The sequence below is a fragment of the Balaenoptera ricei genome, chromosome 20, assembly GCF_028023285.1.
Source record: "Balaenoptera ricei isolate mBalRic1 chromosome 20, mBalRic1.hap2, whole genome shotgun sequence".
Classification (NCBI taxonomy): domain Eukaryota; kingdom Metazoa; phylum Chordata; class Mammalia; order Artiodactyla; family Balaenopteridae; genus Balaenoptera; species Balaenoptera ricei.
The window spans coordinates 58,579,466-58,606,914 of NC_082658.1; the positions used below are offsets into that span (position 1 = coordinate 58,579,466).

General features: G+C 44.0%; 1 protein-coding gene across 1 annotated transcript in view; it reads left to right on the forward strand.

The window, feature by feature from the left end:
- DNAH9 (dynein axonemal heavy chain 9) overlaps positions 1-27,449 on the forward strand; it is a 301,984-nt gene that overhangs the window by 164,286 nt on the left and 110,249 nt on the right. Inside the window, exons 39-45 of the mRNA XM_059908564.1 lie at positions 4,698-4,863; positions 6,241-6,343; positions 6,906-7,145; positions 13,259-13,420; positions 17,845-18,041; positions 23,989-24,151; positions 25,937-26,060. Coding sequence (XP_059764547.1) covers positions 4,698-4,863; positions 6,241-6,343; positions 6,906-7,145; positions 13,259-13,420; positions 17,845-18,041; positions 23,989-24,151; positions 25,937-26,060 — 1,155 coding nt within the window. The remainder of the gene's footprint in view (positions 1-4,697; positions 4,864-6,240; positions 6,344-6,905; positions 7,146-13,258; positions 13,421-17,844; positions 18,042-23,988; positions 24,152-25,936; positions 26,061-27,449) is intronic.

Here is a 27,449-nt window from a genome sequence, read left to right on the forward strand (position 1 = left end):
TTTTTTCATACAAAAGTAGAGATGGGTTTATACCAGCGATCTGGGGTGACATGGTTACTGTAATTAAACACAGATCTAGTTCTGAGCTTTCAAGGAGGCAGTTCATAAAGGACAATGTGACCATTTTTATTTGGTTACAGTAACTATGTCATCCCTGATTACTGGTACAAATAAGTTTCTTCTATATTGTTTTGGAATCCCTTCTTAGCCTTTATTTTAATTGGTCTATTTTATGTCTGTTGAAATAACTTAAGCCTTTTCTCATTCATTTTGAAAATATAAGAAATTTTTAAAACTAAAAGAATTTGCAATGACCCATAAGACAGTTTAGAAAGGGAAAAGGAGGGGTGAAGAACTGGGTCACAGCATCACTGGGCTTATATTTGCAGTGTGAAGCGAGTGAGCCAAAATGAGGCTCCTCACAGTCCTGAATTCTCCTGCCATCCAACTGCGATTTGAAGTATTAGTTCAACAAATATTTGAGTGCGTAATTACGCTAATTAGATAGGAGCTCAGGTGTCTGAGTCCTTGTGTAAAACAAATCTCCGTCACCTATTCATTAAACGTTTAAGGTTGGACAGGACCTTAAAAAAGATCTGATCAAACTCTCGACCTCAAAGGAGCATTACGTTATCACAGATAGACAGCTCTCACCACTTGCCTGAATATCTTCCAAAAAGGAGATGACACAAAATTAAACCATCAAAGACCATCTAGTGGGCAAGACACTCTACTTGGAATGGGGGGAGGGGGTTTCAAAGTATAAGGAAATTGAAAACAACATGTTTCATACTATAGGGAAACCATTCCATAAACTTTGGCACCTCCAAATTATAGAACACAATGCAGCAATTAAAAATCATGTTTTGGGAGGTTAAGTATTATCATATAAAGAGGTTTACAATATGAGAAATGAAAACAACATATACAGGCAGAAAATACAGTATAATTCCAATTTTGTAAAGGAAAAAATCTAACAGAGCAAATAGACTAGAATGAAATACACCAAAATATTGAAAGTAATGCTTACTGCTAGGTGATAGAATTATGGGCAATTTTCATTTTCATCTTTATGATTTTCTATGCTTTTCAATTTTTATATAATGAATATGTATTATTTTATAATCATGCAAAGTATGTTATTTTTTGAAAGAATAAATGAAAAGCCCTTACAATATAACTGAAACATCTTAATGTGAAAAATTGGATAATATGAAAGGAAAATAGTTCAAACACAGATACACAAATCATGTCAGTGCAAAGTCAGACACAGTTAATTATTAATGATCTCTGTCAAAAACATGGTCAGGCAATGAGTTAACTAAACCTGGGATTTCTGAAGGGCGGAAGCCAGGTCGTAGTAAAGTTTAAGCAGTACTTTGCTGTGGTGGTTCCATAAGATGCCATAGTCAGGCAGACCTGGGTTAGAATCCTGGCTTTGCCCTCAGTAGCTGTATGACCTTGGATAAAGTCCTTTTATTTCCCTAAAGCTCAGTTTTCTCATTTGTTGAAAGAAGTTTTTAAAGGTGATGACAGTGCATGCTAGGGCTGCTCTGAGGGGTCAGTGATATGGTCCTCCTTACAAAGGTCCTCCTTACATCAAGTCCTCCTTACAAAGCCAGGTCCCTGGTGATGCTCTGTGAGTGAATGAATGCACGGCTCTGGCGCTCAGAGACTGGAGGAATCGTGGGACTGCAGTGGTCAAGGAAGCCCTGGACAAGGGTTGGGACATCAGGGTTCACAAGCCCTCTCTTCCCCAGTGATACGAGAGAAGCACTGAAATGAGTATCAACAGCCCTGGGTTCTAATTCCCGCACAGCATTTAGCCTGCCTTAGCCTCTGTTTCCTTAGTTACAAAGAGGGGAGGATAAGTCTTTCTTTGCCTATTCATGGAGTTTGTTATCATAATGAAAGTCATTCATTCATTCATTCATTCTTTAATAATTTTTTGAATACCCTCCTTTGTGCTAAATAGTATTCTAGGTGCTGGGGTTATGACAGTGAGAAAAACAGAGAAAGATTCCTGGCCTTGTGGAGTTTATGATGTGGAGGAAGGGAGATTAATAAACAAGATGAACAAGAAAGATATAGAGGATATTAAGTGGTAATAAATGTTACGGGAAAAATGAAGCAGGGGCAGGGAATAGGAGGTGGGGTTTTAATTTGGGCTTGAGTGCCAGGAAAGGGCTTGCTGACAAGATGGCATTTGAGTACGTAAACGTATAATGGCAGTGAGGGAGCAAACTTCTGGCATTTGGGAGAAGAGGATTGCAGCCAGAGGAAGCAGCCAGAGCAAAGGCCCCGAGGCTGTGAGTGACTAGTGAGTCAGAAGCAGGGTGGCTGGAGCCGAGGGAGTAAAGAGAGGAGCAGTGGCAGAGAAAAACCGAGATGCGTGGTTTCCCAAGTAACCAGACTGGCTTTTGCTCCAAGTGAGATGGGACACCACCCGAGGGTTTTAACCAGGGGACTGGCACGGTCTGATTTACATCTTACAAGAATACCCCTGTCTGCTGTCTTGAGAATATAGCGTAAGGATCTAGGGCAAAAGCAGCCAAGACCATTTGGGAGGATGTCACAGTCACCAGGTGAGAGCCTCAGACAAGGATGGTGGCAGTGGAGACAGTGAAATGAGGTAACAAACAGGAACCCACTTTGAAAATGAAGCAGCTCTTCAGTGCACAATGGTGGTGAAACGGTGCAGGAGGGATGGTGTGAATAAAAACACGGGGCAGCTGCTGCTCCTCCATGTGGCCACAGGCTGACCGCCCAGCCGTTCCCGACGGAGAAATGCAGTAAGACTGCACAGGTGAGCTCCAGGGCTGGGTACGGCCTTGTGTGCAACAATGCAGAACCCGGAAAGTTGGTGGGAGGGTCACATTTCTTGATATGTCTCATTCGTTTAGTGCCTTCAACATTTTTGCTGAAATGTAAACCCACTTTTGCTCCTCCAGTTCTACCTGGAAGCAAAAGGACTCACTACCATTCCATCCTAGATGGGACTTGGGGCAGAGCTCGGCCAGGAAGGGATCCAGCATGGTGTGCCTTTCCTAGGGAGACCTCTCTTTCTCTGGAGTACTTGACATCATCCGTTTGAGATAATCCCGTGCATTCCAAGCCCACTTCTTGTTAGCTGCTGTGCTTTTCTCCTCAACAATCCTTGAGAAGCATAAAAAGCTTAATCAACCCAAATTACAGGGTCTGCTTAATTCCAGGAGTTGATGTGAATATCATTGCTTTGGGAGGAGGAGAAACAAGTCTTCCTAAGGAGAGAATTTCCTATTAGAAGGACTGTTCTCAAAGGCATGTCCTTGACAGCCCATTAATTATATTTCATTTTGACAGATCTCATATATAGTTGTTATATCTTAAGGGGGGGAAGAAGGTGTTGGGTGATTAATTGGTTGATAGTGTATGTTAATTGCATGCTAATTAAATTTAAATTTAATTCATATTTGGAACACTTAATTTAACTCAGGACCAGAAAATTGGAATATTCAAGCTTCTTGAAGCAACTTGTCTTTCTATCTGTCACCTTCATATGTCTGTTGACACCTCCTCCTTGTTTACAAACTTGTTTTTCAAGAAAAAGAATCAGATGGTTCTTAGAGCCTCCAGCGGTAATAGTATTGGTTCTTGCAATACATAAATATTTAATTGCTTTATTGAAAAAAATACATGTATCTCCAGCCTGTTACTTAAATTTGCTCTAAACAAGTCCTGTCAGGCTGGAAAACCGTACTCTTTGATTGCTTCCCTCTGGCTGGGTAATTGAAGAAGCAGCTCCAGAAGAGAGTCTGTACTTGGTTTCCAGAAAGGCACTGAAGATGATCTGATACCTGAAGGCAGAGGGGCGCTGTTCATGATACTGGAAGCTTCCGGGAAATTCTCTGGGGCTCTTGTTTCTGCTCTCCCTCAGGGAACCCCAGCAGGTGAACTCTCTGAGAATACTGTTGACAGAATATCGGGTGTTTCCTCTCTTGTAGCCCAGGGGTGGAAGGAGCCTCCTCCCAGCCCCGGGACGGGCTGCTCCCCTGCTGTCTTAGGTGGAGAGGGCAGGTCTACCCAGGATCTGGTTGTCTGCAGACTTCCTTGGGGGTAGAGTACTAGGCCTTGGGACTTCTGTTTCCAGTCTACAAACAAAGAAAGTGGACCGCAAGTGTGGTAGAAGGGACATGGGCTTTGAAGTTTAACTGGTTTGGATCTGTATCCTGGCTCTACCTTAGAAGAGTTAATTCATTCTTCTGAGTCTCGGTTCTGTCACCTATAAAAGGGGTGATGGTACTAATCTTGTAGCAGTGTTGTAAGGATTCAGTGAGACCATAAATGTCTGTAAAAACCTAACAGAGGGACTTCCTTGGCAGTCCAGTGGTTAAGACTCCATGCTTCCAACATAGGGGGCACGGGTTCCATCCTTGGTCGGGGAACTAAGATCCCGCAGACTGCACAGCGCGGCCAAAAAAAAAAAAGAACAAACCCTAACACAGTGCGCAGTCAGATGTTCGAAGCCTGGGCACTGCTGTCACCACTCCTGCCTGGTCATCGGCCGCCTTCCCTCTGGCCCTGTAGAACTGCCGGCTGCTGGGAGCAGCTCTTGTTGTTTGCACGCTACACCATGGCTTGTCCTTGACATTGGACTGTCTTAGAACTGGCATCTGAGCTTTGAACCTCCTTCCCTCACTCATTGGCTCTCTCCTCAGCTGTCCTGGAGAAGCCTCTGGAGAAGAAAGCGGGCAGAAATTACGGCCCCGCGGGCAACAAGAAGCTTATCTATTTCATAGATGACATGAACATGCCTGAGGTGGACGCCTACGGGACTGCACAGCCCCACGCCATCATCAGGCAGCACCTGGATTATGGCCACTGGTAAGAGCGCACATAAAGGGACTCGGCCGGGTGGGGAGCAGGGCCAAGGCCGATCACTGTCCTGTTGTTGGAGCTGCAGACCTCAGCTCAGCTCAGCTCTAGCGCCAGATGAGAATCGCCACAGCAAACCGAGTCCCTCATGGGATTCTGTTTCCTGAGTGCTCTTCCTTCCAACAGGGAACTGAGACCCACCGGAAGAGGTTGGTCAGAGAAGGTACCGAGCTCTCATTTAAGGAAAAATGTCTACTTTTTTCCTCAATGTTCATCTCTAAAACTGCCTTCTCCAAGCTCCCAAAGCAGAATTAACCAGTCCCCCTCCCCCGCCCTCCCCCTGTGGTCCTATCGCAGTGTGCAGGGCCTTCGCTAAGAACAGCTAACATTCTGTATAGTGCACGTGTGTTTGCGGGTCTTAATAGCCTTTGTCTTTTCAGAGCATCTCACAGGCTCTGATGTTATCTCCTGCAACAGAATAGTTTTTAATGGCAAAAGGTCTAAACTTGTCAGAAAGAAAAAAGCAAGTCAGTGATTTGAGATAACTCTGGCTCACCTTCCTACCTCACACTGAATCTACTGCTGAGAAAGAGCAGGGAGGGCCAAGAGGGAATTCAGAGAGAGGAATTACAGTTATGACGACAGTCACCCGAGTTGCCTTTCATTCATTCCTAAGGTCTTTGTTGGACGCATGCCATGGACCACCATCCACAATCTCCACACCAGTATTCGAGCAGCTGAAGTCTCCTGGAAAAAATCAGGCTGCTTATTGAATAGTTTTACTTTAGATTCATGGTCACAAACCTTCAATGGGAAGCAGAAACTTCCTGGAAATTCTACTATATTGCCTTCATATGTTTACATTTCCACCCTCTGAAATGTCTACTTCATGCCTTCTCCTCTCCTCAGACTTCCCACCCGACCTCAGCTGATGGTCACTCCTCTGTCCACTATGATTAGGTTTCTATTTCCTCCACTTTACTGAACTGTTCCTGCTCAACTAACTGTATCTTTATTGTGAAATCCAACAGACCCCGTTGGGTCACCATCTTTCTTATCTTCTCTGCAGCACTTGATGTGGTTGACTGCTCTGTCCTGTTGGAAATACTGGCTTCCTTTGCTTTCTGGATACTACACACCCTTGATTTCCTCCTACCTCTTTGACCATCTTTGTGGTCTCTTCTTCCTGCGCTACTTCCATGGATGTTGTATCCCTTAGGAATTTGTCCTAAGCTCTTGTCTCTTCTCAGTTTCTACCAATGTATCTAGACTGTTTTTTTACCCCCAAACACATGAGTGATCGGGCACATCCCAGCTCACCTTGACAGCACACTTACCTGCCTCTGCCCTCACTCAACTCTCGTCCATGGTTTCTGACTATTCCAGGTATGATCGAAACAAACTGTCCCTAAAGGAAGTCATGAATGTCCAGTACATTTCCTGTATGAACCCCACCGCGGGCAGCTTCACCATCAACCCACGGCTTCAGGTACAGGAGGAACTGTGACCCTGGGGTCCTAAACACCACCTTCCAGGCTGATGTCACTGGACTGTGTGTGATAATTGGCCCCTCCCCTGTCCAGCCTCTTCAAGTGGTAAATCATACAGGATGCTGACTCGCATTTCCAGGGAGACAGAAAAACCCCTAGACCCAGAGTTCTGAAGCTTTTTGAGCCAGAAGGAATCAGGGTTCATCTAATTCAACTTGGTCTTCAGGTTGCGAGAACTTCAGATAGGTGAATGACCCTCCCAAGGTCATGTGCATTCTCAGGATCACATTCAGATTTGGACTCAGATTCCCAGAGTCCAAGTTCCATTCCCTTCCTGCTACACCATGCTGACGTCTTTGACCAGAGGTCCAAAACCCATTAATCATTTTAGGTTCAACCTAAGTTTGGGTTTAATGTGAGAAATGTGGCCAGAATGTAGAATTCAAAGCCCTTCTAAGAATTCTTCACCGTCTTATCCAAATCCTGAAGAGGTGACTTCTATCCTGTGACCACGATGTGTAACTTGTGGCCTCCTCCACGTGCCTCTGCTCCCCTGTCCAGCGTCACTTCAGCGTGTTTGCCGTCTCCTTCCCGGGAGCAGATGCCCTGTCCTCCATCTACTGCACCATCCTGACTCAGCACCTGAAGCTTGGGAACTTCCCGGCACCACTGCAGAAATGCGTCCCCCAGCTGACCCGTCTGGCCCTTACCTTCCACCAGAAGATCGCCACCACGTTCCTCCCCACGGCAATCAGATTCCATTACATCTTCAACCTCAGGGACTTGGCCAACATTTTCCAGGTGAGTCCATCGGCTCCAAGACACACTAGGAGGCTTAGCCATGATCCCATCCCCTCCATTCTTTGCCAAACTCTCAGGCAAAGGCACAGTTCATACGGAGTGACGAATGTACAAATAAACAGAGTGCTGTGGGGTCCATGAGGGTCTATTCAACATAATAGAATTCTCTTTGCCCATTAACTTACTTCTTGGTAAGCAGAGTGTATTTATTTCTGAGTTGGTTCCTTCGGGCTGGAGAAGGCTCAGCATTTTGGAGGTAATGTCATCTAATGGTTCCAACATGCCTAGAAAAGAAAGTGACACAGAAGAAAGCGAAAAAACTACTTTGCAGGCCCTGGTGGTACACCCATCATTCTTGGGATGAAAAATAACATCCCCTAAACCACGCAAGATAGCTCTGCTTCCTAAAGAAGCCATGTCATACTATTCCGAAGACGCCATCCGCCAGCCACTGGGATGCGTCAGTCCTAAAAATTCCAGGTTATTTTCCAGGTCAGAGCCATTTCAGATCCTTCCAGCTGCTCGTCTGAATAGCGGTGGCCTGTGTCTGCCTGGTGCTTCCGGTTGCTTGCCCCTTCACTATCAGAACCTCCAGAGGGCAATGCAGCAAACGCGGCCCCCTCTTCCCCTTGGCCGGGTACCGCACCCTCTTGTGATGGCTCCACAACCCTCCCATCCTGGATGAGAATCTGCAGAAACTGCTTTGCAGAGAGACCCCTCTCCAGGAGAGTTCTGAGCCACTATTGAGGGAGAGTGCCTTTTATCCCAAGCAGAGGCCACATCTGTAGGGAAACAGCAGCATGATCAGGGAGTGAGGCATGACCCTCCGTGGGGAGCACATGTGTTTGGGGTTAATTACACTACCTGTGCAGGTAGGACTCTGGGGAACCTCAGACTAGCAAAGGTCCAGACTCTGAGGCCATAGAGCCTGCAGGTTCCACGGTCAAAAGAAGCAGAAACCCACTAAATATTAGTTCAAAGATCCAAGAGTGGTGCTCCCAAAGAGCTTACCTGGAGGGTGGACCACAGCCCCACAGCCAGGGTGAGTCTCTGAGAGCTCCTGTGAGCTGGCTCAGGACAGCGCTCCTGGGCCACGTGCCTCCCAAACGTTAACTCAGCTACAAATGAGGAAACACACCCGCAGAGCTTACACAGCCAGCCAGGGAAGGAACCAGAATAGAACCTAGGTCTTTCAGGTTCCTGGCCAGAACCCCTTTCCACCGCGCCATTCTGTCCTTCTCACCCGTTCTTTCTACGAGGAGAACAGCATAAGACAGTTAAGGCAGCAAGAAAGACTCAGCTCCAAGCCTGTAAAACCCACAGCTCCGTGGCCCTCGGACCTGGATGGTGGCAAAGTTTGTGCATTCCCACCCTTATCTCCCATTTACTGAGTATTAATTGAGAAAGACTTTTTTTTTTTTTTTTTTTTTTAAATCACACAAGCCGCCTCTGAAATCTCACTGCGACAGGATGAGCTGGGGGCGTCCCCGTGTGCATCTTCCAGATGAGCAAAAAGCAGTTGAGCCATTTGATCAAATTCACGCTGCCCGTAGTGGCAGAACTAAAGGGGAAAGAGGCGTTCGGTCTCCCTCACACGAAGCGCCAGCCCAGCTCCTGCCTGGACAGCACCTTGTCACCTGTGTGACCTGAGATTCATACTCATGACAACTCTTTGGGATACACGTTATTATCCCAATTTAACAGAGGCTCGGAGAAGTTGCCAGCTGGTAGATGACGGCATGAATGGCCATGGAGGTAGAAAACTACCCACTGTGTTAGTGGAATAACAAGCAGGTGGAAGCAGACAGTGACGTGGAGAGGTCGCGAGCAGTGAGATGGGGGAGGGAATTTGAGAACAGAGGGGATCCTTGTAAAAAGTCCGCCTTCAGTCTGTCATAAAGCTGGCATTTATTGAGCCAGTCCTACACCCTCTGCATCTATTAGCTAACAATTTAATCCTCACAGCAACCATATCGGGTAACATACTGATCATTTCCAATTTAGAAATGACAAAACCGTGCTACAGACAAATCAAGTAGCTTGAGTATGTTCAGCATAACTGGTAAACAGAAGCCTCATGTCCCAAAACTAGGGGGGTCAGCTCTACTGTGCCGGGAATTTGGGGCGGCAAGCACTTCCTCAGGAAGCAGGGCTCTGGTCCAGCCTGTCTTAGTGGCAACCGTGCAAAGTCAAGGAGGAACCAGGGAGGGGAGATATTGGCATGGGAGGCTAAGTCTGTTTCTTTTCCGGACTCAGGCAGCCTGAGTGGCACCCCCCGGGCTCTGTGTCCCAGCCTGGCCTCCCTGCAGCCCGCCAGCTGTCAGCCCCCTGCCCCAGATGGGGGAAAGTGCATCCCTACTGGAGCCCCTGCCTCCCTCCAGCGCCGCCCCCCCTCACCCTCCTCCTCCAGAGCCGAGTTTCAAGGCCACAGCTTGGCTACAGCGTCCCCCTCCCGCCCCCTCCGGCCTGCTTGTCTGAAGAAGGCCTGACAGAAGAGCGTAAAAGCTTAAGGGAGGGTGCTGTCCCCGGGGAGACAAGCGCTGCTTGGAGAACACACTGTTTTCCTCCATCCAGCTTGATCCAAGGCTCCATCATCCAGACCTCCTCTGCACTTCGTGCACTCTGTCCAGAATTCGGGCATCAGGACAGGATTTGATAGTGCCCTGAGTAGCAGAAATGATTAACTGTTCCCATCTCAGTGCTACACAGAGCTGTCTAAGACGGTGCAAAGTTTGCTCTTGACGTGCTCTCATCGACTCGGCCCTTAATTGTCAGTCAGCCTGAGTGTTCGGCTGTAACGGGGCTTATACACATCAGCTGATGGCACCCCTCGCCGTAAAACCCAGTCCCGGAGTCAGCCCTCCCGGCAGGGCTTCTTCCCGCTGTCTGCACCTCGCCACAGGGCTGGTACCTAGGAGACCCGGGAAGGAGACAGGGGCTGAGATGTATGTGTGGGTGGGCCCAAAGGGACCTAATGAGATTTCTTTCTTTTTCTAAAGTAAACTTTTATTAAAGTATAACATCCAAGTAGAAAAGCACACAGGCCATAAGCATAGAGCTTGGTTAATTGTCACAAAGTCATCACAGCTATGTAACCACAACTCAGATCAAGAAGTACAACATTCCCAGCATCCATGGAACTCTTCCTTTTTCTTTCTTCCATTCACTCTTTTCTCCTCCTTCCAGAGCTAATTACTGTCTGGACTTCTAACACCATAAGTTATTTTGGCCTATTTGAGGACTTTATATAAATGGAATCATATGGTAAATATCCTTTTGTGTCTTTGTTCAATATAACATTTGTACTTATATATACAATCATGTCATTGGTAAAAATGAATCATAGTAACAATTTCTTTCTTTCCAACCCTTAAATCTTCTAATTACTTTTTCTTACTGTGCTGGCTACAGCTGCCACTACAAGGAAGAGAAGAGGTGAGAGTGGCATTTTGCAGCGTTCCTAATTTTAAGGGAAAGCTTTTAATAGTTGGCCATTAAGTGTGATGCTTACTATAGATTTTTGTGGATGCTCTTCACCAGTTGTTTAAGAAAATTTCTTTCTGTTTATAGTTTACCAAGAGTTTTTTTTTTTATCATGAGTATTTGTTGAAACTTAAATGATTTTTCTATATCTGTTGAAATAATTATATCCATTTTTTTCTCCATTTTTTCTGGAAATGGGATAAATTACATTGATTATTATTTTTTTTTTAATTAATTAATTAATTTATTTATTTTTGGCTGTGTTGGGTCTTCGTTTCTGTGCGAGGGCTTTCTCCAGTTGCGGCAAGCGGGGGCCGCTCTTCATCGCGGTGCGCGGGCCTCTCACTGTCACGGCTTCTCCCGTTGCGGAGCACAGGCTCCAGACGCGCAGGCTCAGTAGTTGTGGCACACGGGCTTAGTTGCTCCGCGGCATGTGGGATCTTCCCAGACCAGGGCTCGAACCCGCGTCCCCTGCATTGGCAGGCAGATTCTCAACCACTGCGCCACCAGGGAAGCCCTACATTGATTATTTTTGAATGTTAAATCAACCTTGCATTCCTGTAATCAACCCAACTTGGTTGTTACATGGTGAACTTATTTTATTTCTGAATTTCATTCACTGTTTTTTTCTATATAACATTTACACCTATATTAATAAGATTTTCCTGTAATTTCTCTTTCTTCTAGTATTCTAAGGTTATGAAGTCTTCATAAAAAATGCATTGGGAAACGTTTCCTCTTTTTCTACTCTCTGGAAGATTTTTTAAAACACTGTATTGTGCCTTTCTTAAATGTCAGAAGAATTTAATGATGAAACCATCTGGAGTTTTCTTTGTGAAAGACTAAATTATAAATTCAATTTTCTTTAATACATATTAGACAATTCACATTTTCTATTTCTTTATGTATCAGTTGTGGTAAGATGTCAGTGTCATCAGTTTCTAATTTATTGGCACAAAATTGTTTATAGTATCCTGTTGTTATCTTTTAAGTATCTGTTTTATCTGATATATGTTCTCCTTTTTATTCTGGCTATGTGTGTCTTTTCTGTTTTTCTCTTTCTGTCTTCTATCAGCCCTACCAGGGAGTTATCAATTGTGCTAGTTTTTTCAAAAAAAATGGAAAAAGAAGAGAAAAGTATACCAATATTATGTGTTTGATTTTATTGGTTATCTATATTTGATATGTTTTTTATATTATTAAAATTTGCTCTTTTCTTTATAATCTCTTTCTTCCTACTTACTCTGGGATTGGGGTAAGTTTATTCTTGTTTTTCTAACTTCTTGACATGGCTACTTAGAGCATTAATTGTCAGCCTTTCACCTCTTCTGAAATGTTTATCTTAAGGCTATAAGTTTATCTCTAATTGTACCATTCACTGCATCATGCAGGCTTTTATGTGTCATATTTTTTTTTCATTCATTTCATAATATTTCTTAATTTTCCCTATGATTCCTTCTTTAACCCATGGGGTATTTGGAAGTATATGGCTTTATTTCCAAAATTTAGAGGCATTCAACATGACCTGGAAGAAGCAAACCTGTACAAAGAAAAATAATTTTAGAAACTTATAGTTCTTCTATATTAATAGAGATTTATATATAAAGGGTTATGTGGGGCACATCAGAGGGATGTTGTTGGACAGGAGAGGAGATGCCCTGGAATGCTTCAGCAAAGAGAGAGCAGTGGAGCTAGATCTTGAAAGGCGAGCCGAGGAAGTAAAGAGGAAGGCATGGGGGCACAAAAGTATTCAGGGTTAGAAAATAATTTGCAGTTGTGAAACTGAAGTCTAGATTTTATGGGAAGTGATGGCAAGTGTGATGAGGAAGCAGATTGGTAGTCTTATTATGTCCAGATCTTTATGCCATGCGGATGAATCTGAGCATTATTCTGTCTATAATGAGGAACAATTAAAGGACCCCTTTTCTTGTAAGACAAGAAAGAAAGCAATGAGGGCAAACAAGGTGTCGACAAGCTAGAAGTTATAGGATTTGAAGTCGTCGAGAGGCTCTAATCTCAGTGGTCTCCACTCTTCCTTGAAAAAGAGGGATAGGACACTGGCTAATAGTAACAGAGAGGTGACAGAAATTTGAACAGAAGAGTAAATATTTGGAACGATCCCTGAGGTATATAAGAAGGAGAGCTTACTAGAGATGAATAAATGGATTACTGGCCTGCGAAGGTTAGCTATATTCATTCCAGCCCTATGTCATCGTTCTGATTTTACATAAGCAATCATCACCCAGATTAGTTTTCAAAGTGGTGCTTGTAGAATAGAAATACAGCAGAGAAGCAGCCTCGCCTCTCACTGTGGTGATTTGGAAAGTAGTGGTTGAAATTCCAGGCTCTCAGGTCAGACAGACCTGGTTTCAAAACTGTGTGGTTTTGAACTAAGGCCACTTACCTTATGACATTGGGCATGCTTTCTGTCTTTCTGAATCCCAACCTTCACATTATACAAAATGACTATTGTAAAAATTACTTTGTAGCATCATGGATGGTTAAATGAGCTTTTTCTGGTAAAACGTCTAGTTCAGTACCTGTCACATACTGGCTTCTGTCAATTGTAAGTGTTGTAGTTTTAAATTGCTATTCATGTTATTTTTTGTTGCTGTTTATTCTCCTTAAAGGGCATTCTCTTCTCCTCTGTGGAATGTGTAAAATCCACACAGGACCTAGTAAAGCTCTATCTGCACGAATCAAATCGGGTTTATCGGGATAAGATGGTGGAAGAGAAGGATCTTGATCTTTTTGATAAGATCCAAGCAGAAGTGATCAAGAAAATTTTTGATGTGAGTATTGCCCTGTGAATTTATATTTACATTTGAAAAATAATGATAATTATGCAAGTGATCACCCAAATGATAAAAATCTAACCCATAAATTGAAGAAGATCAGGATTAGATAAGGAAATAAAATCTGTTATTATTTTGCCTAAGTGAAAAATGCTGGAGCAAGAAGAGACACAAATTAATCATAGAATCTCGGTGTTGTGAGGTCTCTGCAGACCATCTGATCCAATCCTCGTGCTATATTAATGCCTCTCAGTACCATTTCTCAGATTGGTCATCCCAGATAATGCACCAGCATCCTTGGAAATACACTATCCTGTCTTTCCAAAGGCAGCCACTTTGGAATGTCTAATGGCTGGAAATTTAGAACGATTTTGAAATTTGGAACCTTTGGAACAACTTTAAAGACTGGAGATTTATTTAAATAATTATCTGAAATTCATTTCCCTGTCTACAATCCTAGGTCTACATGACAAACCTTCAAATATTTTAAGACCATTTATCTTGTCCTTCCTGGGTCTTCGCTTTTCCAGGCCAAAGAGCCTCTGTTCTGTTAGCCATTTCTGACAAGACTTATTTCCAAACCCAAAGCAATTTGACATCATCTTTATTACTCTTCCATCAGTTCTCCCCTCTGAAATCATGGTGTCTGACTTTCATCACACAACCCAAGTGGGGTCTGACCAAAATCAAGATCATCATTCCCCTCTTCTTATATACTATAATTTTTGTTACTGTGTTTGCCAAAATGTGTCTTGCTAAACAGTTGTACCACAATATACTCCTTGGAAAGAAGGTATCCATGATGAAATAAGTTGAGAAAGTACTTCATATTTTTTTTATCCCCATAACATTTTATTGTTTTTAATTTTTTTAATTGAAGTATAGTTGATTTACAATGTTGTGTTAATTTTTGCAGTACAGCAAAGTGATTCAGTTTTTTATATTCTTTTCTACTATGATTTATCACAGGATATTGAACATAGTTCCCTGTGCTATACAGTAGGACCTTACTGTTTATCCATCCTATATATAATAGTTTGCATCTGCTAATCCCAAACTCCCAATCCATCCCTCCCCACCACCCTCCCCCTTGGCAACCACAAGTCTGTTCCCTATGTCTGTGAGTCTGTTTCTGTTTTGTTAAGTAAGTTCATTTGTATCATATTTTAGATTCCACATATAAGTGATACCATACAGTATTTGTCTTTCTCTTTCTGACTTACTTCACTTAGTATGATAATCTCTAGTTCCATCCATGTTGGTGCAAGTGGCATTACTTCATTCTTTTTCATGGCTGAGTAGTATTCCATTGTGCAATATATAGGAGAAAGTACTTCATGTTATAGCCCTCTCTTGGAAATATACAGTACATTCAGCACATTAAAGCCCTGAAAATCTTGAATAAGCCTGATTCATGCATCATTTCCCAAACATATTGGACCCTAAAACTCTTTTCCTTACATAAAACCTACTAATAATTTGAAGAATGAATGATTGATAGAATATGCCCAGGGAAGCACAGATACGTTAACACAGCCTAAGATCTTATGACATTTCTTAGTGTCAAAATTACCCCACAACTAACAGTGAGCTTTCTGTTGAACAGAGCAGCAGATTTTCCACACATACTGCTTATCTGTCCTCTCTTGAACTTAGAATAATCAAATCTTGTATTTAAATATACCACGCTGTCCCTATGCTCACCTTGTTAGGTTTAGCTCCATATTTTTTCCTGATAAGATTCTGGGTCCACCTCTGAAGATACATACAGTTTATTCCAACTGATATGACAGCCTTTTGAATGTTTGGACAGCATTTTAAGTAACTTATCTCGGTCTTCTCTTTACTAGTCCAAACACCCTAAATTCCTCCACTCGTCCCATCCTTTTTAAATGGCCTGATGTTCAGCACTCTCACATCATAGCTGCCTCTCCGTGAGCATCATAGAATTTGCCAATTTGTGTGTTCATTGTTATCTCTGCACATGAGCCCTGACTGTCTTCTTAAGTTGGTCTGAGCTAGCACTTTAGCATAACAACATTCAGTCTTTGAAATAGAAGTTCCTACGTGGGTCTGTCTACTAAGAACACATCCTTTTGATCATAGACCTAGATATAATTAATACTGCCATCATCCTTCCCCAACAACATTTAAAATGCCAACCTGAAGCACCCTGGCTACACCAAATCTTTGTATTGGTATTAAAGAAAAGTTGCCGATACTCAGCCATAAAAAAGAATGAAATAATGCCACTTGAAGCAACGTGGATGGAACTAGAGATTATCATACTAAGTGAAGTCAGTCAGAAAGAGAAAAACAAATACCATATAATATCACTTATATGTGGAATCTAAAATATGACACAAATGAACCTATCTATGAAACAGAAACAGAATCATGGACGTAGAGAACAGACTTGAGTTTGCCAAGGAGAGGGTTGGGAGAGGGGTGGATTGGGAGTTTGGGATTAGCAGATGCAAACTATTATATATAGAATGGATAAACAACAAGGTCCTACTGTACAGCACAGAGAACTGTATTCACTATTCTATGATAAACCATAAGGGAAAAGATTATTTTAAAAAAAGAATGTGTGTGTATATATATATATGTGTGTGTATATATATATATATATATATATATATATACATATATATATATGTATATATATAACTGAGTGACTTTGCTGTACAGCAGTAATTAACAGAACATTGTAAATCAACTATACTTCAATAAAAAAGAGAAAAGTTGCCAAATTTCCAACATGGAATTGATACAGTCCTGTTTCTACCGTTAAAAGCTTAAACTTCTCTTATTTGTGGCCATTATGTGATACAACATCACTATTAAGAAATCTTTGATTCACTGGGTGGGTTGGTTTTCTCTCTTCCTTCTACACATCTGGCTGTGATCATAAAATCAGAGCCTTGTTTTGTTCATCAGAGAGTCTTTGTAGACCAGGCTTTTCAGAACTGCACTTTCGTTGTTCTTCTGCCAGATCGTTAGTGTAAATTGACTGCCATCAGGACTGCTTCCCAGTATATTAGCCCATTTTCAAACTGGGTAGATGTATTCCCATATCCCTTTCCCACATGTTTTCCTCAACCAGCAAGAATGGCTCTCCTGCATCACATTAAATCTTATCCAAATGTCGGGACATTTGTTGTTACTATCTAGCAAAGCCAGCGTAGTTTAAAGGTTTTCTATGGCCCTGAAACCACCTTCAAAATATAATAACTCTTTGATATTTAACTCTTTCTACTTGTTTCTTCTTATAACCAAGCAGCAGTCCTGGCTTCTTGTAGATGTTACTGTCACCCTCACTTTCCCTCCCTCCATTAGGTTTGATGCATCTTGTCCCCCTGGGCTCACAAGGCTAACCCTACAGTGATGTATGCCCTGGGTAGTGCCTCTGCTGTTGAACAGCATGCTGATTTCCCCCTTCCCAGGTGGATCCTCCATTCTGAACCTTAGAAAAGAACAGCAGGTGGGGACAGTTGTTCATGCTGGCATAAATTCCTACTTACGCATTAGCAAACCTATTCTTTCTTGGACTTACTTCCTCTACAATCTCCACCTCTTGAAGTCTCAAACATTTGCGTTTGATAAGTAAATAGTTCCTTTCTGAATTAAAAAAAAAATTAGCTGCTTCTTCGAAACTTAAAGGATAGACTGGTAGTGAAGAGACATAGACCCCTATCTTTTAAGTCAATTGAGTTTTACTGGGTATTTATTAAACATGTTAAGGTTTGTCCTGTGGGCAAGGGCTGGCACACAATAAGCCCAAATCTTTAAAAATGTTTTATAAATGGGGGTTCTACTGTCAATGTTTTAATATTATCATTGTCCCCATAAACGAATCAGTCACCTAAGGACAGCTCATGGCACACTTTTCAGAAACCAAGCCCTCTGGGTTGAGCCTATAACGTTGGGGCTGGCAACCTATAGTGTGCAGTCTCACGGGAAACAGAAAAGGATGTTCTATGACACTTATATGTGTTGGGAAGCAAGACCTGTCTGAATGGATGTGGGGGAGGTGAGGCCATTGGGCCAAGGGCTGGTGGAACCCAGTCCTGGTGAAAGAGCCCCTGCGGAGGGAAATGCACCCGTGTGTCCCCTCCACTGCCCTGCTCGGACAGGGCTCTTACTGCACGTGAGGGAAGGGCACCTCCCACCTTCCATTTCCCATCCTCAGCCCACAAGGAATAACCAACATCATCTGTGACTTCTCAGAGGTCGTAAATGAATGTTAAACATCCACGTTTTAAGGGCTTCTCAAGAAAAAAGGAAGTGTTGGAAGCAGCACTGATAATTTTTAGAGCATGCTCAGAGAGAAAATGCAAATGAGGTGTCTCCACTCTGTACGGAACCAGAACTGAGAGTCACTAAGGAGGGTCCCTGTCCTTGTGTCTCATCACCAGGATCTCGAAGAGACAGTGGAACAGACCCAAAGCCTGAACATGTATTGCCATTTTGCAAATGGTATCGGGGAGCCCAAGTACATGCCGGTACAATCGTGGGAACTTTTGACCCAGACTCTGGTGGAGGCCCTGGAGAACCACAACGAAGTCAACACAGTGATGGACCTGGTTCTCTTCGAGGACGCGATACGCCATGTGTAAGTGTGCTTCTCATCGTGCCTTTCCTCAGCTGTCTCCTCTTCCCATTGTCAGGGGTCTCATTTGGGCATTTGAGGACACTTTGATGAAACCGGGAAAGCAGCTACTGCTTCTGCCATGAAGGTCAAGATGGCGGCTGGTAGAGCAGCAGCTGTGGCTTCTGCCACTGGCCGTAGCCGGGGCAGCATCGTGATGAACTCGGGAGGAACTGGATTTATTTCCTTGTCTGCCATTTACAGTCCTGGGCCTGATCATGGTGACACCAAGGGAAAATGGGAGATCATAAAATAAGGCACCAGAGCAGCTCAGGACCTGCATTCCCAACTCATACTAGTCCAATGAGATTGAAGGTTTTAAGTGCACATATTTCAAAAATTAACTATCTTTTTAAGTCTTGCTGCTATCAAGTGAACCATGGACAGTAGTCACCAAGCCTCCCAGATAGTTTATACTCACACTGATGCTAATCCTGTACTGCTCTGTATATTCCCCAATCTGAGGTGCATTTACCACCCCTCCTGCCTTCTAAAATCTCTCCACCCTGCCCCCTGCTGCCCAGAGTCTCCAACAGCAAGATCCACTTTATCTTCAACTTCTCTGAACTTCCACACTGATGAATTCTAACTGAAACCTAACTGAACCCTGCATTGAGGAAATAAGTTTTTTTCTTCCCCATTCTATGCACCCCAGGGCCTAGAGAGAGGTACGGACCCTCCTTCTCCCCCACCCCACACCAGTGGCATATTTAAACCATTTCTCCTTTTATCTTTCACGAACCCCAGTTCTTCTAAAGCACAAGTACCTGGACATCCCCACTCATCACCCCTCCTTATCAGTGTCATCTGCTGACATCCCGTTGCTCTCCATCATTTACCGCCTGCCTCAGTGCTTGGACCACTTTCTCTCCTCAGCCACCCCTTTCTTCGTTCCTGGCATCTGTGTGTCACCTGGTCTTTCTGTTCCTTGGCCTCCTTAGCTCCAGCGATGTTCCTTCCATCCCACCTCAGCCACTCACTCACGTGTTCCTGCCCTAGAAGTTCTATCATCAATAATGAACCCACATCCAAAATCTCAAATTCAAACATCCCACTCATTTGTCTCTCCTGCCCCTCCACTAACCTGCTCTAGTTTTTATTCCAGCTATGCTCATTTCCCAGTTTTACTGAGATACAATTGACATATAATATTGTATAAGTTAAAGGTGTAAAACATAATGATTTAAGTATATATTGCAAAATGTTACCACCGTAAGGTTAGCTAACAACCGTCACCTCACGTAGGTATTTTCCTTGTTATGAGAGTCTTTCAGATCAACTCTCAAATACACAGTAGAGTATTGTTCATTACAGTCATCGTGTTGTACATTACGTCTCCAGAACTTGTTTATCTTATAGCTGGAAGTTCGTGCTTTTTGACCCCTTCACCTAATTCCTCCACCCACCTCTGGCAACCACAAATCTGACCTCTGTTTCTGTGTGTTTGGTTTTATTAGATTCCACGTATAAGGCAGATCATACAGTATTTACCGTTCTCTGTCTTATTTCACTTAGCATAATGCCCTCAACGTCCATCCATTTTGTCGCAAGTAAATATATTCCAGCTATTCTCAAACTTCATCAAGACTTCATTTCATGGAAGCACCTACTTTCTCAAGCTCCTTTATCCTTATGTCCACCATGTCTTTACTTTCCTCGACCACCATAGACCCCATCACCCAGTACAAGCTCCCCTGACTTTCCTGTCATTGCATCCATGTGACAAAGCTCTACTCTAGCTAAACCTCACTGTCTTCTCTTTCCACACCTGCCCCTAAACATGTGGAGATTATTGAAGAAAAACCATCATCATGTTGACTTGATTTTCTTGCAATTTTCAGCCACAAATACCAAGTGGGCTCTCAACTTTGCTAGAAACTCTCTTCTATGACCCTGGGCAGATTGCTGTCTTCCCCTTTGTGTGATGACTGCATCACACGTTTCTCTCCTCTTCTCAAGCTTCTAACATCTCTCCCCTCTCTTTATTCCCAATTAATGAGCACAATTTCGCTGAGATAATGAAAGCAGCCAGAAGACAATTCTCTCATCTCCCTGCCATCAAATCGAACAGCCTCTCTGTATCCCACCCACAAGTCCTGCCTTCTGTACTATTTCAGCTAAGGAACCATCCCTGTGCCTACCTGAGGCCAAACCCTCCACATGTGCCCTGGTTCCCATCTCCTATCACCTTCTCAGTGACTTTACTCCCTCCTGCAATGATCCTTCCCTTCCTCTTCTCTCTCTTCTTTTTTTGGGGGGCTGTGCCTCACCACTTGTGGGATCTTAGTTCCCTGACTAGGGTTTGAACCCACACCCTCAGCAGTGAAAGCACCAAGTCCTAACCCCTGGACTGCCAGGGAATTCCCTCTCTCCTCTTTTCTCTTTCCTTCTCTTCCCTCTTCCCCATCATCAGTTCATTCATTTCTGGATCATATATATCAGCATACAAACTTGCCGTGTTATCATTTATCAAAAAAAGAATAAACTATTCCTTGACTCTTATATCCCTTTCACCCCCTACCCCTGTTTCTCAGCTCCTATTCAAAGAAAAACTCATCAGAAGGGTTGCCTTTACTTTTCATACTTTCTTGCTTCTCATCTGTTCCTTGGTCCATTTCTTACCACTTGAACAAAGAAGCTCTTATCAAAATCACCACAGACCAACCTCTGGCTAAAGTCGGTTGTCACTGCTGGGTCCTTACCTTATATTATTTGACTCCCCTGCTACATTTGTCATGATTAATCACTCTATTAATTTGTTTACAGCCATCCGTCCATCCATCCAACACCTATTTATTGATTAGATGGTCTTAGTATGAGTGTAGGGATCTTTGTCTTATTCACTGCTAGATCCCCAATACCTAGGACAGTGTCTGGAACATAGCTGGTACTCAGTAAAATTTCTTAGCACATCATATAGGATAAATGATACAGAGGAAAACAGAAAGGTAAAAGGGATAGAGAGTCCTGGGAGGTAAGTGCAGTTGTAAATAGGGTGGCGAGGGAGGCTTCACCGAGGAGGCAGCATTGGATCTGACATGTGAGACCTGCACTGAACACAGCTCACCACGGGCTGGTGCACAGTATTCTGCCTGCATCAATTCTCTCGGGCTTCACAAACACCTTGAAGAGAGTCAGGTCTACTATTATCCCTATGTTATAAATAAGGGAACTGATACCCGGAGAGATGAGGGAAGTTGCCCAGCATCGCACACACCCCAGGAAGAGGTAAGCCAAAGCCTGCACTCACGCAGAGTGTCTGCTCAGGACCATCACACTACAATGCTTCATACATTCCCCTAATCCAGTGTAAGCTCCTTGAACACGCAGACTCTCTTGCTCACTGCTGAATCCCCAGTACCTTGGACAGCGTCTGGTGCATGGTAGATGGTCAGTAATAAGGGTTTTAGGGTGTTTGTTCACTAATCTGGTGAAACTTCAGGGAGTATTTTCCCTCCTCTCTAAGAGCTACCAGAGCCTGTGTCATAGTCTTGGAATTGAAGAAAATCTTTGTCTTTTCAGGGTAAATGTAATTTGGGAGAGTAGCAAGTGATTCAGTCAATGTGGTTTCCAGCATGGGTGATCAAACTGGCTAATATTGTTCTTAGGGAAAAAATAAGACTATGAAAACTGGCTTTTCTCCTGAGGTTCCTAACCAGACTCTGAAGATAGTTTCCAAAGAGAAACCTGAGCTGCATTAGCAATGGCAAAATAACTGGAATAATGAACTGCCTTGAGGGGGACAATTTGGAAGAATAAAATGTATCTGGATGTACAGTTTCCTGTACGTTTGTTTTAAAATATCAATGTCCCATGACTTCCTTCTTGCACTGCCCTTCCCTCCCCTCCTGGGGGCTCCGTGATCCTCTTTGTTGCTTCTACCCGCAGAGAAAGCAGAAGCGTTCCCCTGCTATTCCAGAAAACAGAATGCCCAACAGCCCAGTGAGAAACGCAGGTGACCAAGCTGTCGGCGCCACTCCACACGGTGCCCGACGAGTCTGTACGCGCTCTCCCCGGAGCCCCAAGGGCCAAGCCCAAGTTCACATCCTCCTTCTGCCAGTAACTGGCGGTGGTGCTCTGCGAAGGACACGACCTCCCCAAGCCTCAGTTTCCTCCTCCGGGAAGTGAGGATGATGAGAATGCCGCAGGACCAGTGCTTCGCACGTACTAAGCGGTTCATGGTGTTCGTCTTTCCGCTGTTGTTTTCTTTCCCCAAAAGCACCGCTTGCTCTCCTACTGACTTCCTTCACCATTTCAGCACATTCTCGTTCTGCTTTTTCTGAAAGCTTCACACTAGATCTTTCCCCCTGCTTTTGGCATAATCTCTGTCTACCTTTTTCTTTGTTTTTTTCATTCCCACCTGTGTTCTTCTGCCTCCTCTTTTTTCTCTTAGAATCACTTCACATTTATTAACAAAAAATGGAACTTCAGATGTACTTCTCTTGTGCCCCTTCTTTTGTGCATCTTATTGGTTCTCGTGCGCGCGTGTGCGTGCATGTGTGTGTGTGTGTGTTTAGTCTTCAGTAAGCCAGCTTCCTCCAGCTGTGCTGTGGTACATTTTCAGCTTTTGTTTTTGATCTCCCAGAAACTCAGTAAGTGGCTTAACTCAGACTGCCTTGGTTTTCTGGCCCAGGAATCCTTTAGAATATTGATCTTCTTTTTAGATTTTGTAATTTAAATGCAGAGTCCTTTGCCCTCGTCAGAGGTTGTTAATGAATCCCCAGCTGGAATCCAATGCTGACAGTTGCAGACTTAACCATCCCTTCTTTGGAAACTTCAGCACTAATGATGCATTTCCATTTAGATATTGAATAGCATGGACCATGCTAAGCTGAGTTCAGGCCTTCCAGAATAGAGCTGGGTGTTGGGCGGCCCGCAGAACCTCCTTGGACTTCTCCTCCCCCATGCCTGCCTCTCTCCTCAGTAATTCATTCCTGCCCCCTCTTTTTTTGAATCTGAAGAGAGGGCCCGGATATCTTAGCACTATATTTTCTCCTTCTATCGTTGTAGCCAGGCACCATCTCATGTAGACACAAAGCAGATGATTCCTTGCACCTACCTCACGTCAAGTATGATGCTGAGTATCAGGTCTGGGGTGTCCTGCTTACATTTAACAAAAATTTCTTGAATGCCTTTAATGTGCTAGCACTACAGAGAAAACAAGCTGCGTATACACACTCTTCAGATGTCTAGAAACCATGGTTTAATAAGGGAGCAAGAGAAGTGTGCACCTGTCTGATACAAGACAGGGTATCACAACTAAATAATTATAAACGAAAAAGTAAAATCACAAAAAGAGCTAAAAGTAGTCAGTAAATACCTTCTGAGTATTTAGGGGAATAAAATGTCACTACATAAATTTAGTGACATACAAGCCCTCCACAGCGGCTTCATCACTGGTTATGTTATCCCCAAATACACTGGCTTAACTTTCAAATTCGACTAGCACAGTCTAACATATCCTCACCCTCCAATATAATAGAGTCAATTTTTGATCACTTCTACCTAAGAAGAAATTGATGCCACCATTCTGGGGGCCAGGTTTTCAGTATTTATCAAAAGTCGTGAAAAGTGTCTTACTAGGAGCTTATCCTGTGGCCATAATTAGACCTGTAAACCCAGGTCCCTCCCGTCACCATCACACATGCCCTCCAATCCTGCCTGGCTGCGCTGGGCTCTTCCTCCACCACCACTGCTTCACCAGAGGCTTTGGCTTAAAGCAGAGCAGGGCGACCCCAGACCACTCAGGCAAGAGCTGAGGCCAGGTTTGGGGGCAATTTAACTCCCTCTTCCCAAGCTCAGCCCAGGATGTGCCTGCAAGGAGGGCTCCAGTCCTCACCCGGACCATCACGCCTGCTCCTCACGGAGGGAAGTCTCATCAAAGCCCTGTGCCTCTGCTTCCCTCTCTCAGCTGCCACATCAATCGCATCTTGGAGTGCCCGCGGGGAAACGCTCTGCTGGTCGGCGTAGGGGGCAGCGGCAAGCAGAGTCTGACAAGGCTCGCGGCTTTCATCAGCTCCATGGATGTATTCCAGATCACGCTGCGGAGAGGCTACCAGATTCCTGACTTCAAGGTAGGGGGCCGGGCAGCTGCGGCGGGGGGGGAGGCTCTGTCTCTCCGCAACTGCCCACGACCCCCTGTCACCCTGCATTAGCTCTTCAGCTCCCTCGCCCAGAATCTCCCCTTAATCATCTGTCCACCTTCTTCTTAGACTCTGGGCTGGTGACTGGAGGTGCTTAGACCCTGAGAACACCGACCTTCCCAAGGTCTGCATCTGGGAGACCTCAGCTGCTTTAGGTGCATCTGTAGAGCCTCAGCTCTCACCCAAATCGGAAGCACATCTACATCACATTCAGCACACAGCTCTCCAGCAGCCCTAGCAGACGGAAGGAATACCGACAGTTGGCCCACGTTTTATAAGAATTGCATATTTTAAAGGATGGGTTCAGTAACCACCAGCCGCTGGGACCTTCAGGGACATTGCCTGGTTGGAGACATAAGGCACTTAGGAGCCACAGTGCACGCCCTGAAAGTGGAGAAAGGCATTAAATACGACCCTCAGAGGTCACTTTGTCCAGCCCCCTGTTTTGATCCATGGCCAACAATAGAGGCCCAGTAGGGAGTCATGAGGTCATTTCCATCAGGATGCTGCTCTTGCTGTCCCTGGGAGAATTCCAGCCTGCACGGAGCCAGACCTGCCCACCCGACTTCATAATCTCTCAGCTGGTGGCGCTCACTGCTGCTCTGAAACCACAGCTCAGCCTCTTGCGATTGGCTGAATCTAAGGTCATACTCCGGCTTCACATCAGGTCAATCTTTAGTGCTTCCAAAAAAGAAAAGACAAGATAGTGCTCATGAGAATCATGCATTTACAGAATGATCTAAGACACTGGCTCTCAACCTTGGCCATATACTGGAATCCCCTTCAAATAATAGTGATGCCTGCATCCCACCCCCCAGAAATCCCGACTTAACTGTTCTGGGGATTGGCCTGGGCATCAGGACGGTTGAAAGTAACCCCAGGTGATTCTAAGGAGAGCTGGGAAACACTGTCTTAGGTGATTCTGTAAATGCGTTGGTTGAGAACCACTGATCTAAAAGGAAGTTTATTAACGTCAAAGGGGAATTATTTGGACACACAGGAAGCTCTGCTATAAGGAAATGTATGAGGCTGATAGAGAATGAGCTTTGAGTCGTGAGAGAGAGATGACTAAGATTACGGACCAATGGCTGAGCTTCGGGAAAGGGATGCCTCAAAGGAACCAAGAGTGACCAAGCTGGAAAAATTCAGGGCCTGGCATCCTAGCCCCAAACTTCATCTACCTATAGTTTTGAATGGATGTAATTTCCTACCAAATGATTGTGTGTGCGTATGTGTGAGTGTGTGTGTGTACGTTCCCCAATATATTTTTTAACAGCAAAAGTCTTTGCTGGAGCTAGCCATAGAACATAAGACTCTGCTACTACATGATATATTCATCCCTCAGGCCAGGAGGCCCAAGTACATGACTCTTCTGTCAGGACCAAGAGCAATTACTTGCCTCCTGGGGCAAGTCATTCATTTGTATGATGATATAAGTAACACAGATGAACAGGGGACCATCTCTGTCCTTTGGAAAGCTGTTACCTGTTTGCACAAAGCAGGAGCTCTAGAAGCTAATTCAGGAGCCACAGTGGTTGTATGAATTAAAGATCATCACTATTTATTCTACTTGCCCACCTCTATTGGGATCGAGGCCTGGGAACGAGGCATATTTTCCAGCCTGTGAGTGCAAGGTAGCACTCCTCCCTCCCTCCCGTTGCTGGTCTCTTATCAAGAAAGCCCTCTTCTCAGAGATCTCTGACGTTGTTTCTGCAGGCGGACCTGGCCAGCTTGTGCCTGAAAGCCGGGGTAAAGAATCTCAGCACCGTGTTTCTCATGACAGACGCCCAAGTAGCTGATGAGGAGTTCCTTGTGCTCATTAATGACCTCTTGGCATCTGGTAAGAGACTCTTTGCACTTGAATGTCTCTGACAAATTCCTGCTGGAGTTGGAGTCATTCCAAGGTGGAGATTTTGTTCAAGGTCAGAAGAGTGAGGTCATAGAAATGAGGGAGAAAACTGACACAGCGGAGAACTGGCTCATCAAGGTCCTTCTAGGATTGCTGCTGGGCCTGCTGTCTTTTATTCTCCTTACATGCAAAACAGACAGTAGTCTTACGGCTTTCTTATTGGGACGAGATATGACAATAGGAGGAAAGTAGGTTAGGGCCTGCAGATCTGCTGAGTCCAGAGAGAAGGTGCTGTTCCCTCCCCACACCCAAGACAGAGAGAAACTGGAATGTGTTCAGTATTTCAGGGAGGTAAGGTATTAGCAGCAAGATACACACACAGAGTACATGCACACACAAAACTTACCCAAGAGGGCAAGGTTAGGTTGCCAATTTAATTAAACAAGGATTCAGAACTTTATGGAAGCAAAGTAGAAGCAGGAACAGAGGATGGTTTTCTTAGATTACAAAGAACTTGACAAAGGCCGTCTCAACTTCCCTGTGACACTATCAGTGCAAGATAGGACTTCAGTGGAAAGTTCAGTTCTTGATACTTTGCTGCCCTTATTTATTTAGAGATTCAGGACTTATGCCAACCATTCTAGAAAAAAAAGTTTATGTATACACATATATGTATATATAAATATACATGAACATACACAAGATATATATATATATATGTATATATACCCAAGAAGATAAAACAATATAGTATAAAAATTATGCATTTTCAGAAATTTGGGGTGTATATATATTTATATTAATTAAGAGAATATGATTTCCTGACCCTTAACCCAAATTTAGCATCTATAAAACCACCTCTTACCTGAGCTAATAAAATAGTCAGTGCACAGATGTTCTGAACAAAATTTCTGCTTCCAGATTTCCAGCATTTCAGAAAGCCTGTTTCTCTACAGTTCACCTCCTGGCTCTCTGACTAAATACTCTTTAGTTTATGAAGTCAAAGGACCATGATCACAATATACTTCTCCAAAGTGCATTCCATGTCATATATAATATATTTCAGGATGGCTCTTTCCATGCAATCTCTAGGAACTTTACTGCTTCAGAATCGTTGACTGCTTCAAATTTTGTGGCCTTGTACCCCAGGCCATTTTACTATCACTTCCATGACGAGCCGCTGGTCTTTGGTCCAGACCATGCACCAGCAGGCTCTGTGAGCAACCTTCGACTTCCTGCTGATGAGGACCAGAGTCCCATCAGGTTGGGACTGATGGCTCCAGCCATAACACTGATCCCACACTCTCGTTCCTTTCCCAGCCTGCCCTATTTAAGTTAGTTTTATATCCAGGAATTTGCCTACTAACTCTTACACCTTTT